Below are 13,286 nucleotides of genomic sequence, written 5' to 3' on the forward strand. Positions count from 1 at the left end.
ACGAACTCTATTTCATACCGATCTTAATAATATGTGGAAAGAGAACATATACGATAAACGATAACCTAGAATTTTAGCTTCCATCCACACAGCCCGAAGCAAAAGACATCCCTGCAGGAATATTAGATGGGTTCAACAAATCCTCAACAACCAAGCCAATGATACCAGCGTCTCACCACCGGTGAGTAAAAGGGTATTACAAATTTTCAACAGTTCAAGAATACCTAACAAAGAAAAGACACAGTGGAAGCCCAGACAACGGCATCCAAATAAAATCAATGCTCCACAGTACTCCGGAAACCTAAAGCAAAAACATCATCTGTGGAAAAAAGCTTTATTGCCTTCTGGACCAACCAAAAAAAGTATACCAACCAAAACATGCTCAAGGCTTGAGGGCAAGTGCCAAACCGAACTTGGGAGTCCTATCCAAGGCTTTAGTATCAAACTCGCCAGAGACTGTGAGAATCGACTTCGGCTTGACCTCATGCTGAAGAAGGGCTCCAAGCTTCCCAGAGTTGTTGAGCCTCGTCTTCACTGTGGTCTGGGGATCCACCGCATATGCTCCTCCCACAGTAAAAGTGTTCACGTTAGTAGAAAAACTTCTGGTGATTTCTGCTACTGCTGAGCTCTTCTGCTTCTCGTCAAGATGGTACACATAGGAAGCTCTAAGAGTGTCGCCCTTGTCCGCCCTTATTATATAAATAAGAAGAATTGTTAGCAAAGAATCATCTCCTTCCCCAACTCCCTTCTGAGAGTTCATTATTTGGATACAGTTGTTTAAAACAAACTAACAAGAATTCAGAGTGAACACTAAAAATTTCACAAAACACTGGAAGTCTAAAATACTACAGGACAAAAATGAGCTTTATAGTGTATCACTGTGCAAAGTGCAAACAGAAAGGTCGAAAGATAGGATAGTACTAAAAGGATAGCAGTTTTTTGTATATTTGTATTTATCCCAAGCTGGAGATTTAGGAGTATTTTTAGAAATACCAAGATTTTGGGGGTAAATTCAAAAATACACTAGATTTGAGGGTGGTAAATATACCCAAAAAAGCCACACACACACACACACAAAACAATTGCCAATTAACTTAAGAGAACTGTTGCATGAAAAAGTGGCATGAAAAAGTTACCGGGAAAAAAAGCTTCAACAATTAAGAGCAAGCCCATGCTCCTGTTACATATTTCCTTCTACTTCTTGCTAGAAAAATCAATAATAAAAACTTACAGGATAATGGAAGCATTATAGTCAGGCTTTGTCAAGCCAATTCCTGCATTGTACTTGGTAAAAGCTCCTGAAGCTGTATCAAAACCTGCCTCTGCACCAAAGGCAACACCATGAGCACCAATGGTTGCAGAAAGGTCGACCACTGGAGTCTGCTTCAGAGCCACCACTGAGGCAAAACTTGCATGCTCATGGAAATATTGCACCTCAACCTGATAAGACAAAAGACAAATAAAAAGGACAGACTTCACAATTAGTTGTGGTATCCAATAAAATACAAAACATAAAAAAAAGATAGAAACTTAAAATGAATACCTTTCCAGCATTGTAATCAGGAAATTTGAGAGCAACAATTGCCTTGGTAGAGGGCAGGACTTCAGACACAGTGAAAGTTGTTGAAATCTGGTATGGATCAAATCAGCTCTACAAGTTTACATTTAGATATAACTAACACAAAAAATAAGGGGAAGAAAATCGTACGTTTGAGTCTGTGTCAACTTTGACATCAACGAGGGTATTCTTATATTTGTACTGGCTACCAACATCAAATGCATAGAGTCCCCCTTTCTTCACAGCAGACGAAGTAATGCCCTGAGATATAACGATCAAGCAGTTACGGTTTACTGTGTTCTTCAGTGCAAGTGATAGGAGAACAAGAAAAATGCACAACTGTTTGATAAAAAAAACTACACTAACAAAGGTAGACATTATTTTAGTAATATAAAACAATGAAAGGCAATCTGACTTGTTTCATAATGAAAAAAGGCTAAAAGGCATTTGTTGTCCCTGTACTGAGGTTCCATACTCAAATTAGTCCTCGTAGTTATTTTTTCCTCAACTTGGTCCTTGTACCACACCTCAATTACAAACTAAGTCCTTTTTTAACATCCGTTAAAAATTGGGTGTCAAATTTTTGTTTATGACCATATTATCCTCAAAGACATATTAATAGAAATCCCTATTTTCGGACATTACCATTAGGGCCATCTGTTGAATACTGCATCAGATTGTGTTGCTGTTTAATAAAATTTCATCTGTTGAATTACTATGCCCTTCCGGTTGCAGCTTGGAAAGAATATATTAGGTTAGAGTTTATCAAATAGACACCTCCCGTAAACAATTTTTTTCCCTCCCCCCGCTTAAACTCCAATATGGAACAACTTCAATATAGTTCAAACAGGACTCTAACACCCCCGTCAAACATTATTTTGGATGATACCTAAGCTAATTATTGAAAGTAAAATTTCATTGATAAGCTAATACAACAATAATAAAGAAACAAAATGCAAAAACATATCTAATATCCAACTAAACTGGACACAAACTGTATAAGACAAGGCTAAATTTCAGAGACCACCTTTAACTTTGGACCATTAACAGATGCCCCCAGTAACTTACAAAATATCTGAAACCACTACACCCTTACGTTCACTGTTATAAATAGCGGTAAATAGCCCCGCAATAGCGGCGCTAATAGCATTAGCGGTCCCTTCCCGCGACGCTATCGCCCGCTACGTATCGCACAATAGCGGTGACATATTGCGGAATATGTCTGTTCGCAAAAGCGGTCAAGAGTGTGCCATAACAGTAAATAATGAGCGATTGCATTCAATATTTGCTTTTTGATTGCTATTTAAAAGAGGTTTGAGGCTTGTTTTTTAAAATTAAACTCAACCCTTGACCATTGCATTCCACTGTCTCCTGTGATTTTCAGTATACTCCTGCCATCTCTTATAGCCTCTGACACCTACCTTGATACTTCCTCTCACCTCATTCACCATGAACTCCTCTTAGGGCAGTCCTATCACCGCTAAGCTCTTCTTCTCAAAGACGACGATTTTTTGACTCCTCCATTCATCTTCGGTATTACGTGATGGTTACATGTCTATTTCATGTTTAGGATCTCGTTAAATCATTCAATATGTACTTTTAGATTTTTTAGATTTTTCTTTAATTTTTTTTAGTATTTATACATGTCTAAATTAGACCGCTATTTGACTTTGCGCTTTTTACCGCTATTTTGTTACAATAGCCTGAAATAACCTTAGCGATGCCTCACCGCTACGCGACGCTATCCGCTATTGATAACCTTGCTTACGTTTAGGGTTTATTAGAAAATTCCCTTTAATTGTAGGATTTTATCAGAAAACCCCAGCGGTGGAAGCACGTCTTACACGAGTCATTAAAATTACGTAGGGGTATATATCTGCCAGGGAAAATTTTGATCCACACTTTCAGGGGGGTTTCTGAAAAAAAAAATCTTAAAGTGAAAAGGGTTTTCTGATAACCCCTAAACTTAAGAGTCCTTTTTTTTAATTTGAAGTTATTGAGGGTATCTCATAATCGTCAAGTTATGGGGGTTTTCTGCAATTTAACCTAAAAACAAAGATGTAAAACATTTATTATCATAGCCTAATCATGGGGAACTTACCATTAAGTCATCTTATTTAGCAGCATGTCTGAATGTGAATACTTTAGCATTAATTTAGTTAATAAGTTCACTTGCCTGATGCTTTTAGTATCAGCTCAGATCATGTTTCCACCAACAAGTAAATAAGTACAATTAGATTATTTTACCTTTGCTAGGGCAATATCGTACTTTCATGTTAAATTTAATGGAATTTTAACAAAGAGTTAAAAATTGACTAAGTATTTATCTAACAATGGGTACAAGGACTAAGTTGAGAAAAACATAAGTACGGGGACTAATTTGAGTATGTAGCCCAAGTATAGGAACTAAAAATAAAAGTGCTTTTTACCCAAAGAAAAAATTACGAAGGTTATATACCGTACACCTTTAACCCATCACAACATGAAAAGCATAGACCAATTTGTTAACAAAGTAACATTAGCATCGCACAAGAACTATGTACGAAGTGTTGCAATTTAGAAGATAGGTAGTAGTTAGTAGATAAGTTAAAGAGAACTTATAAAAATACGAAGGCAAGTGCTGTATGAGCAAAATATGCAATCAGGTACATAAGGTAGATGCACATAAACAGTACAAAGTTAATAACTAAATATGAAAGAATTAAAGTAACAGCTAAATTTATGGCAAACATTCCAATAATTTTGATCATCCATAGCTATTCAAAGCATCTCAATTGGAGGCAGCAAATCAATCACACAGACATGAAGCATCATTAACATTGCATTTTTTCTGAGCACACAATAAAATAGCTTTCACATTTGGCTATATTTCTGATTAGAATTCCTGTCCAGGGAAAATACTGCTCCAATGAAGCTTCTAAGATTTGGAAGGTAAGGAAGAAATAGAAAACAGTTACAACTTTGGGATCAAACTTTGAACTACAGAAACATCTTCTATATTTAGAATTTTTTACCTACTCTTCATGTTACCAGTTCCACAACAAGCTGTATGTCAGCTTAAACAACATCACAAACATCACAACACTTAGCAAGCTGGATTAATAATGCTCAGAATTATTACCAGGAACGGATTGCTTTAATATTTGGCGAGAACACAAGTACATAGGAATGTGCTCCCAAGACGTGGGACAATTGGGGTATGCTTCTCTATACGCTTAGATATTTATCCAAAAAAATTAATTGTGTACTCGTGTACTAAAATAGACATATATACGAACATAGATGTGTGGGTTGCATGTTGTCTGGTTGTTCAAATTTGGCTCGGGATCCTCTCTATTCATAACAAAACTCTTCTGTTTCCAACTTTCCTCTTCCCAGAAAATTTAATTGCTAGATAAATATGTCCACTAATGATATAACTCTTTTCAGATTTAGATTGCTCATCATCAGTTTTCTCCTTTCTCTTCCTGAAGACAATATTGCTTCCATCCTTTCTTTCCCTCTTCGCAACAGTTTCATTAATTGCAAGGAAATCATAGAGCCACATCTGTTGCTGCTAAAGGGTTGTGAAAGACTAGAAGAACATGCACAAGGCTGGGAAAGTTTTCAAAACCGAAATACTGATGCCTTGGTCCAAATCGCAATTATTCCACAATTTGAAACTTTTATTCAGATTATGGTTTGTGATGATCCTTGTGCTTCCTAATCAAACAGGTTCAGAATATATTGATAACCTAACAGCCTCCCTGATAAGCTTTCAGGTAAAGAAGTATCAACATCACATTTTTAAGGGAAATAGTTTCTTAGTAATAAGCAAGCCAACGAGTTCAAAGGAGGTCTGAGTTAAAGTTGTCCATAAAAAGGACAGTAAGAGAAAGAAAATTACAAAAGATTCAATAAGGATTTAGTTCTCCAGAAAGGAGGCAACAATCAACTTCAGATTAATAAGATTGCATGTTCACTTATTAATGACACCACAGGGTAATCCTTGTATTTAATAACTTTTGACTTTGGATGCATAAATGAGCTATTTCATGAAACTGCAATTAAACATGGATGAAGGCATCGTTTGCGCAACAAGTTCAAAATGCTCACAACTCTTCGGATTAAGATGAGCATCCACGAAGGTTTAAGCATCAAACACTGTCAACTTACATATTAAAAATTAGAGGTGTTTCGCTGTGAAAAAGAACTCTAATGGCTTGTTTGGATTGAGGAGAATAAGGGAGAAGGGAAGTTAGGGGAACCATTCACCTTATTTGGGAATATTTAGGAGGTGAAGTTATTCTCCCTAGTTCCCCTTAGTTCACCCCTTAATAGTATAAAATTTGTTACCCCCTAAATTGGGGTGTAACCAAGGGGAAGGGAACTCCCTTCCCTTCCTTTCTCTTCTCTCACCTAGTTTCCCTTAACTTCCCTTAACCCCATTGAAATCCAAACACGCCCTAATGTTAATGGGGCTTATTCCAAAAAAAAAAACATTGTATACAAAAAGGCTTGGTCTTCAACCTTACAGGTTTGCAAAACGAGAATATAATGCAACATAATGACAATGCACAATGACTGCATAGAAAGCTATACAACTATAAAAGTTATTAAGAAAGAATTTTAGAAAACTCCATAGGAAATTAGTGTGTACTGTAAGTCTATAACCTTCACAATATTTTGATTTTCTTTATTTCCATCTTTTACAAACCTATAGCGAATAAATAATAGACTTAGGTGTATGAGCTAGAGTACACAAGACGATAGTGCCCATTCTAGTTTGTGTACTCTACCTCCTACACTTAAGCTGTTAAGCATATTAGTTATTCGCTATAGGACCATAAAATGAGGAAATATGAACTTTAAAAAAAAAACTTTAAATGAAAAACTTCATGTTAGAACTATTCACAACTTGTTCCTACTCTCCTTTTCTTGTTACACCTTGTGCAAATGGTACACCAAAAATAATCACAGATAGGTAATGAAAACTGTAGCTCACCACTTGCAAATAGAGCTAAATAGCCCAAGAAGTTGGCTTCAAAGACCTCCTATCAGATTTGTCCCACTTTATATCAATCTAAAGCGCATTCAAAATTTTATCTGAACCATCCCATTTTACTAGAAAGGGGCCATAATCTCTTTATGGAATCCAAAAACGAATATAAATCACTTTTACTAGAGAACGCACGGCTTCGACGGGGGTATCCTTAAGTTATTGCAGCAACATACATATGACAGGGGCACACATACATGGTAAGTTTACCAAAAAAAAAAAAGGATTTTAGGTGCATTGCAGATATGTTTAATGTAGTAACAAACAAGTACTCATAATGTAAATCAGGTTATAATGTAAATTTCATGTAAAAAGGATTTTTACTGTGAACATTTGTTCAAAAAACAAAACTCCAGCAATGTCATAGTTTAATATTTATCTACATAATCAATCAAATTTTAGAAGCAATACCAGTTCAAAAGTTGTCCAAAGAAAACAGCAAACAACAACAAAGTTCTTATCCCAAATTTTTTGGGTCGGCTACATGAATCCTGCCCTTCCATTCAATTCTACTGAGGGTTATCTCCTCCACTAAGTTAATCATTCCCATATTCTTTTTAACGATTTCAAACTAGTCCTTGTATCGTCATTAGTAATGATCTTATCATTTCTCATGATTTATGTATTTAATGGTCTCTGTTGTACATGACCAAACCATCACAAACGATCACCTTTCATTCTATCCTTGATAGGAGCAGCCACCAACTTCTTATCTTCTCTTAGTGTATAACCACTCGACCATTGGTACATTCTCATCTCTGCTACACTACAAATTTTTGAACATGTCATTTTCTAATTCCCCAACATTCTAATCCTAAAAGCATTTGGGTTTCATAACCATCCTACAGAGGTTTCCCGTAAATGTAACCACCAAATGACCAAAGAAACACAAAAGATAAACATCTTTTCTAATTAAAATAGCTTAATTAAACACAAATACTCAATCATCCCGTTATCTTTACTGGATCTCTTATAGAGTGAGCTAACTAAAAGAAATTTGTCCAAAATTAACAATTAAAAATTGCATAAATTTAGACCCCAAGAAAGCCCTAAAGAATTGGATCCAAGTTTTATTACCACTCCAGATTCGCTGGTGGTCGAGATGCTCAACTTCTGATCGTAGGTGTAATCCCTTGTCAGCAGATCTAAACAAAAAATTCAAAAGAAATCAGCACAAAAATGTAAAAAAAAAATTAGGGCAAAAAAAAGAATCGAGCGAGGATCCATAATAAGTTAATAACAATACCTTTGGCCTTCTTTCCGATGTCGGAGAAGAGTACCGTCCCCTTTGACATGGCTATGGCTTCAGAGAGAAATTTGCAAAAAAGAAAAATAATAGGGTGGGATTTGCAAAAGAAGCAAAATTCAAGAGGTTGGGTTTTCTTGGAGACGGGTCGGCTGGCTGCCACGAGCTTGAGGAAGGGGAAAGATCCGATTGTTTTTCTCTTTGCATTTTATATTTTCCCCCGAAATGTTAGGAAAAAAGTTCTATTACGAAAATGCCCTCACATGACACGTGCAGGAGCGAAGAAGGAAATTATTTATCAATTATTTAGTCAAGATTCGAATTGTGTGATTAAACGGACAGCTTGGTCCTAAATTATGTGTGTTTGGGCCGAACATTAAGTTTTTGGGGCCAGCTTTAAATTATGTGTGTTTGGGCCGAGTCAACATGAAAAATGTTCTGCGGGCGTTTGGAGGCTTATTTTTCGGTGCAAATTTGCCTTTCAAGTTTGCGTTTTTTATTTCTAGCCCCATTTGTTTACTCGTCTTTACCTATAAATTCAATCACTATTCTTTGTATTCTTAAACGCAATTGTCTTTTTGTATTTGTTTTTAAACCTAACTTTCAAAATACAATACTTGCATATGTGGGCCCCACTAAGTTTTTTCTTAAATCCCAATTATACCCTTAAGTGGGCCCTTTTAAAAAATTTAAAAAAACATAAGAAAATGAAGAGAGAGGGAGAGAGAGAGAGAGAGAGAGAGAGAGAGACGGGGCAAATTAACTCCCCTCTCTCACTTCATTACTAGATTCTTTTACTCTCTCTTATAAACCCATCAATTAATTCTCACCCACTTATAAACCCATCAATTAATTCTCACCCACTTATCAATCCATCATTAATGTGTAGAGTGTGATTTTGGTGGACATTCATCACTTTCTTAGCAATTGAAGGTATATTTTTTGCATTTTACTGAACTACCAAGTTTATAGCATTAATTTTTCATCTTATTTATGAAAATTATTTGACATTGTTATTGATGAATTCATAAAAATAGCTAAATTTGTTATTGATGAAATGATAGTTAAATTTGATTTTAGTCAACCACTCATTAATTTCACGTTATTATATCACATTAATTATTTCATGTGATTATTTGACATTAATTTCTCATTATTACTCATGAATTCATAAAAAATAGTTAAATTTGTTATATTTCATGAAGTTTTAGTTAGATTTGATTTTAGTCAACCACTCATTAATTTCACATTATTATTTCAATTAATTATTTCACATTAAATTCTCATTTTATTCATGAAAGTTATTTCCCAACCACTCATTTATTGTTAGTTAAATTTGATTTTAGTTATCTATCTTTGATGAATTTTTCCTTAAATTTGTTTATTTTTGGTGACAAACATAGATGAATGAAGAATTTTATTGTGCATTGACGGATTTTAGAGGAAATAATCACTTTTTAAAATTAAATGTCAATGGGAGTTACAATGATTTGGCGGTTGCAGTTCAAAGTCTAATTGCTTGTAGTGCAAGCATGATACACTTGACTTACAAAGTACCACACACAAGAAATTTATGTGCGTGTATGTGATGATGATGATGTCTTGATAATGTTCAATATACATCGAAGTTGCAAGGAGAATATAGTTGTCATGAACGCTGAGATGAATCGGGAGATATTATTTGGGCAACAAGCTAATACTGTCCATATAAGGTAATTTACACTTTTGATATACTTTTATATGTTTACCATCAATTCTAAAGTTCTCACTTTCTTTAACTCTTATACAATTTTGTATGCAAAAATCCGTACATCCCCTCTAGTGAAGAACATGTTTCTTATTCATAAAATCCTTCGTCTTCACAAAATATGTCTCAAGAAGTTGGGAGCTCTAGTATGATTCCTTTTGCATGGCACAATGCAAAATCGTTAGTCAAGAATTTAATGATGTTGAACATTGTCGGCGGAGTTTAAGTAATTAATCTATTGCACGAGGGTTTAACTTTATTTTTGTAAAAAATGAACGCAAAAGAGTGACAACAAAATGCAAGGCTGCAAACTATGAATGGATGGTTCATTGCACCCGTCGTAGAGATAATGATCGATTTTATGTAAAAAAATTTGTAGTTCTCATTGTTGTTTGGGAGGAAGCATAGGAAAGGAAGGATATAGACGGGCATATCGTAAGTGTAATGCTAATCATCTCAAATCCATCTTGAAGGAATAACACACTTATCGCCCAATTGATTTTCAGAAGAAACTTAAAATGGAATTTGGTTTGGGTATTCTGTTAGGACTCATGTTCATGAGCCTACTTTCTAATTTAGTTTTTATAATTAACAAACAATTTCTAATCTTATTTTCTAGTATTTGTGTTTTCCTCCAACATGAATCCATGTCAGAGGTTGGTTGGATTTGCGCCTTAACAACGATATTTTTGAGGTTGGTGGATATTCGGAATGAAGCCCTTACACTCAAGTCAACGTCTCACTATCATGCTTAATCCCACAACCAAGATTGAGCATCATGAAGATCATTAGCTTGGTATAGTATTTTTAGTTTAGTTGTGTACTTTATGTGTTTATACTTTAAGCTCAAATCATACATGTACACGTTTTATCGATTTATCGTGTCATACATCAATTTGAGAATATATTGTGTTTTTAAATTATAGACTTAATGATATCATTTTTCATCTTTTCAAAAAGTCTATTAATCTATCTCAAAACTTGTTTGGAATGAGTTCATCAAAATCGAGCATTTAATGACTCCGTATTTTTGATGATTTTGCAAAATATCGAGTTTTCACAAACGGGAAATGATATTTCTTTTCTAACATGTTTATTTTCATATATATAAATATTTCCCTAAGCTTTACTATTTATGGAGTTAATTTGCTATTTTAAATCGATTTTAGAAAATTAAGTTTTTAGCAGTTTAAGTATTTAAAAAATCAGCTATCGGTCGATCGATCGGCTCCACCAGTCGACCGACCAAAATAATTTTTCAGTCTTATCAGTCGACTGATTTATTAAATCAGTCAAGTAAGCAGAGTGTTTTCAGTCGACCGATTGGTTTTATCACTTGACCGACTATGTGTTATTTTCTAGAATTAGTCAACGGTTAGTTTATCAGTCGACCGATGAAATTGACCAATCGACTGATCTACACTTTTTTGCTGTAATGGCTAGTTTTTGGTTGCTTTGTTTGAGTGACTATAAATAGACCTCAAGACTTGGTTTTTCATTTAGAGTTTTTATAAGATTGTTTCACCAGTTTGTTTCTAAGTTTAAGGGTGTTTGTTTATGTGAAGAAAATTTTACAAAGAGAAGAATCTCAATTTCATTTTTGAGGAGTCCATCCTCAAATCTCAAATCATCTCTTAGTTTAGAGAAGTTTTTCTAAACTCATCCTCTAGCTAATTTATATTTTGATTATCATTTATAAGCTAGATTTATTTGAGTTTAATTTTATTTTTACTCATTGTATACACACACAACCTCTTGAGCTTAAGTATTTCACATATTGTATATTTGGGTTGTGAGAGTGTTTTCATTGAGAGAGCTTAATATTCGTTCTCATTATCTTGGAGAACAAATTCTTTATATTGCACTTATTGTTGAAACACGTTGTAATACATAAGAACACTTAGAGGAGTGGTTGGAGAGAGAACAGAGTTAATTCCAAGAGGAGTGGGTTAGTAGTAAAGCTTAGGGAGATGTGGTAAATCCAAACACTTGAGTAAGGTAACACGGGTAGTCCAACACTTAGAGAAGTGTGGCTTGTGGGATTGACAACGTGTGTATTGTAAAAATTTTCGGTGAACTTTGAAAACCGATTGTGTAGATTTTTGTGATATAGTGGAGAATCTTCACGAGGTGAGGAGCGGAGACGTAGGTCGTGGGTTGATCGAACTTCATGATCATATCTTTGTGTTTGTGATTGACTTTGGCATATTTTTTATCTTGCTCTTATTGTTTATATCACCTATTGTCATATTGTTTCATTGTATATCATTGCTTATATTTTTGTGTATATCATCATTGCAAGGATAATTTATTATTAGTTTTAATTTGGTATTAATATCGGATTAGATTATCAATTACCCTATTCACCCCCTCTAGGGTACTTTCACATTCCTTATCATAGAATTTGGTGGAGAAAAGAGCTAGCTCAACGTGAATTATATGGTGATACTAAATATTCATATGACAAACTCCAATGATATAAGAATAAAGTTATGGAAACTAATCCGTGATCAATTGTTCACTTAGAGGATGAAGATGGAAGATTTACAAGAGTATTTGTGTCTTATTATGCTTGTTGGAAGGGGTTTATGGAGGGATGTAGGCGAATATTGTTCTTGGATGGTACACGTCTTTTTGATAGCTATGGTAGAGGTCAATCTAATCAAAACTTGCATTAGTGTACCATTCTTCATAATAAAATATGGTAACATTGTTTCATGATTGCTCTTCCCTTTTATAGGTGTAAATGAACCTTACTTGTCGTAATTGCTCTAAATGAAGATGGGGAATGTTTCCTGTAGCAATTTATATATGCGGGACGGAGAATAAGAGTAATTGGTAATGGTTTTTGGAATACATTCAAGATATTCTCTTCAATGATAAAGATCCATATACTCCAGATGATGAGCTGGTGTTAATCTCTGATAGGGACAAAGTACTTCAGAATTTCGTAAAGAAATGCTTTCCATGGTCATATCACTCTTATGTATTCATCATCTTTTGGCTAATTTTAATAATAACTTGTCAAAGAAAGGCATTATACCAGCTTTACGAGATGAATGTGTGCAAATTATGAAGAGGGTTGCTTATGCATACACTACTCATTTCTATAACAATGAATGCAACGAGCTACAGAACAAATCAGAGATTGCCTACAATGAAATGTTGAGGATGAGTCTAGAAAATCGGGCTAATTGCTATTTTCCTAGGAAGAGGTTAATATTTTAATTTATGCAAAATTTTAAGTGCAAATCATTTAGATATATGTACCTCTATACTTACTATTTATTAACATACATGTAGATATGGATGGTTGATATCAAACCTAGCGGAGTCATTAAATTCTTGGATCAAAGAAGCTCGTTATTTGTCAATTACCCAAACAATTGATAATATTCGTAAGAAAATTATGAGGATGAGTTTTAAAAGGTAGGAGGCATCCCACAAGTGGACCACAACATTTGTTCCTACTGTAGAAGAGCACCTCATTCAGATCAATGAGCAATCACATTGTCATTCTGCTAATCCTTCTACTAAAGGAAAGTATGAGGTGTATGATTTCCCCATGGTTGAAGTAGATTTGAATGATCGCACATGTGTTTGCGTTGAAAATCAATTTCTTTGTAGAATCCATTACAATCATTTATCGATACAACGGAATCACAAGAATGAGTCTTTTTATAAGACTTCTCCTTAC

At 34.6% G+C, this 13,286-nt stretch overlaps 1 protein-coding gene across 1 annotated transcript; it reads right to left on the reverse strand.

Annotated features, from left to right (window-relative positions):
* LOC109823000 (mitochondrial outer membrane protein porin 5-like) lies at nt 97-8,032 on the reverse strand. Its single transcript, XM_020389312.1, has 6 exons — nt 7,843-8,032; nt 7,674-7,741; nt 1,709-1,819; nt 1,544-1,630; nt 1,232-1,440; nt 97-689 (listed from the first exon to the last, which is right to left on the reverse strand). Exons 1-6 carry the CDS (start codon nt 7,889-7,891, stop codon nt 383-385), a joined length of 831 nt encoding a protein of 276 aa, XP_020244901.1. The 5' UTR covers nt 7,892-8,032; the 3' UTR covers nt 97-382.

The sequence above is a fragment of the Asparagus officinalis genome, chromosome 8 (genome assembly GCF_001876935.1).
Source record: "Asparagus officinalis chromosome 8, Aspof.V1, whole genome shotgun sequence".
Lineage (NCBI taxonomy): Eukaryota > Viridiplantae > Streptophyta > Magnoliopsida > Asparagales > Asparagaceae > Asparagus > Asparagus officinalis.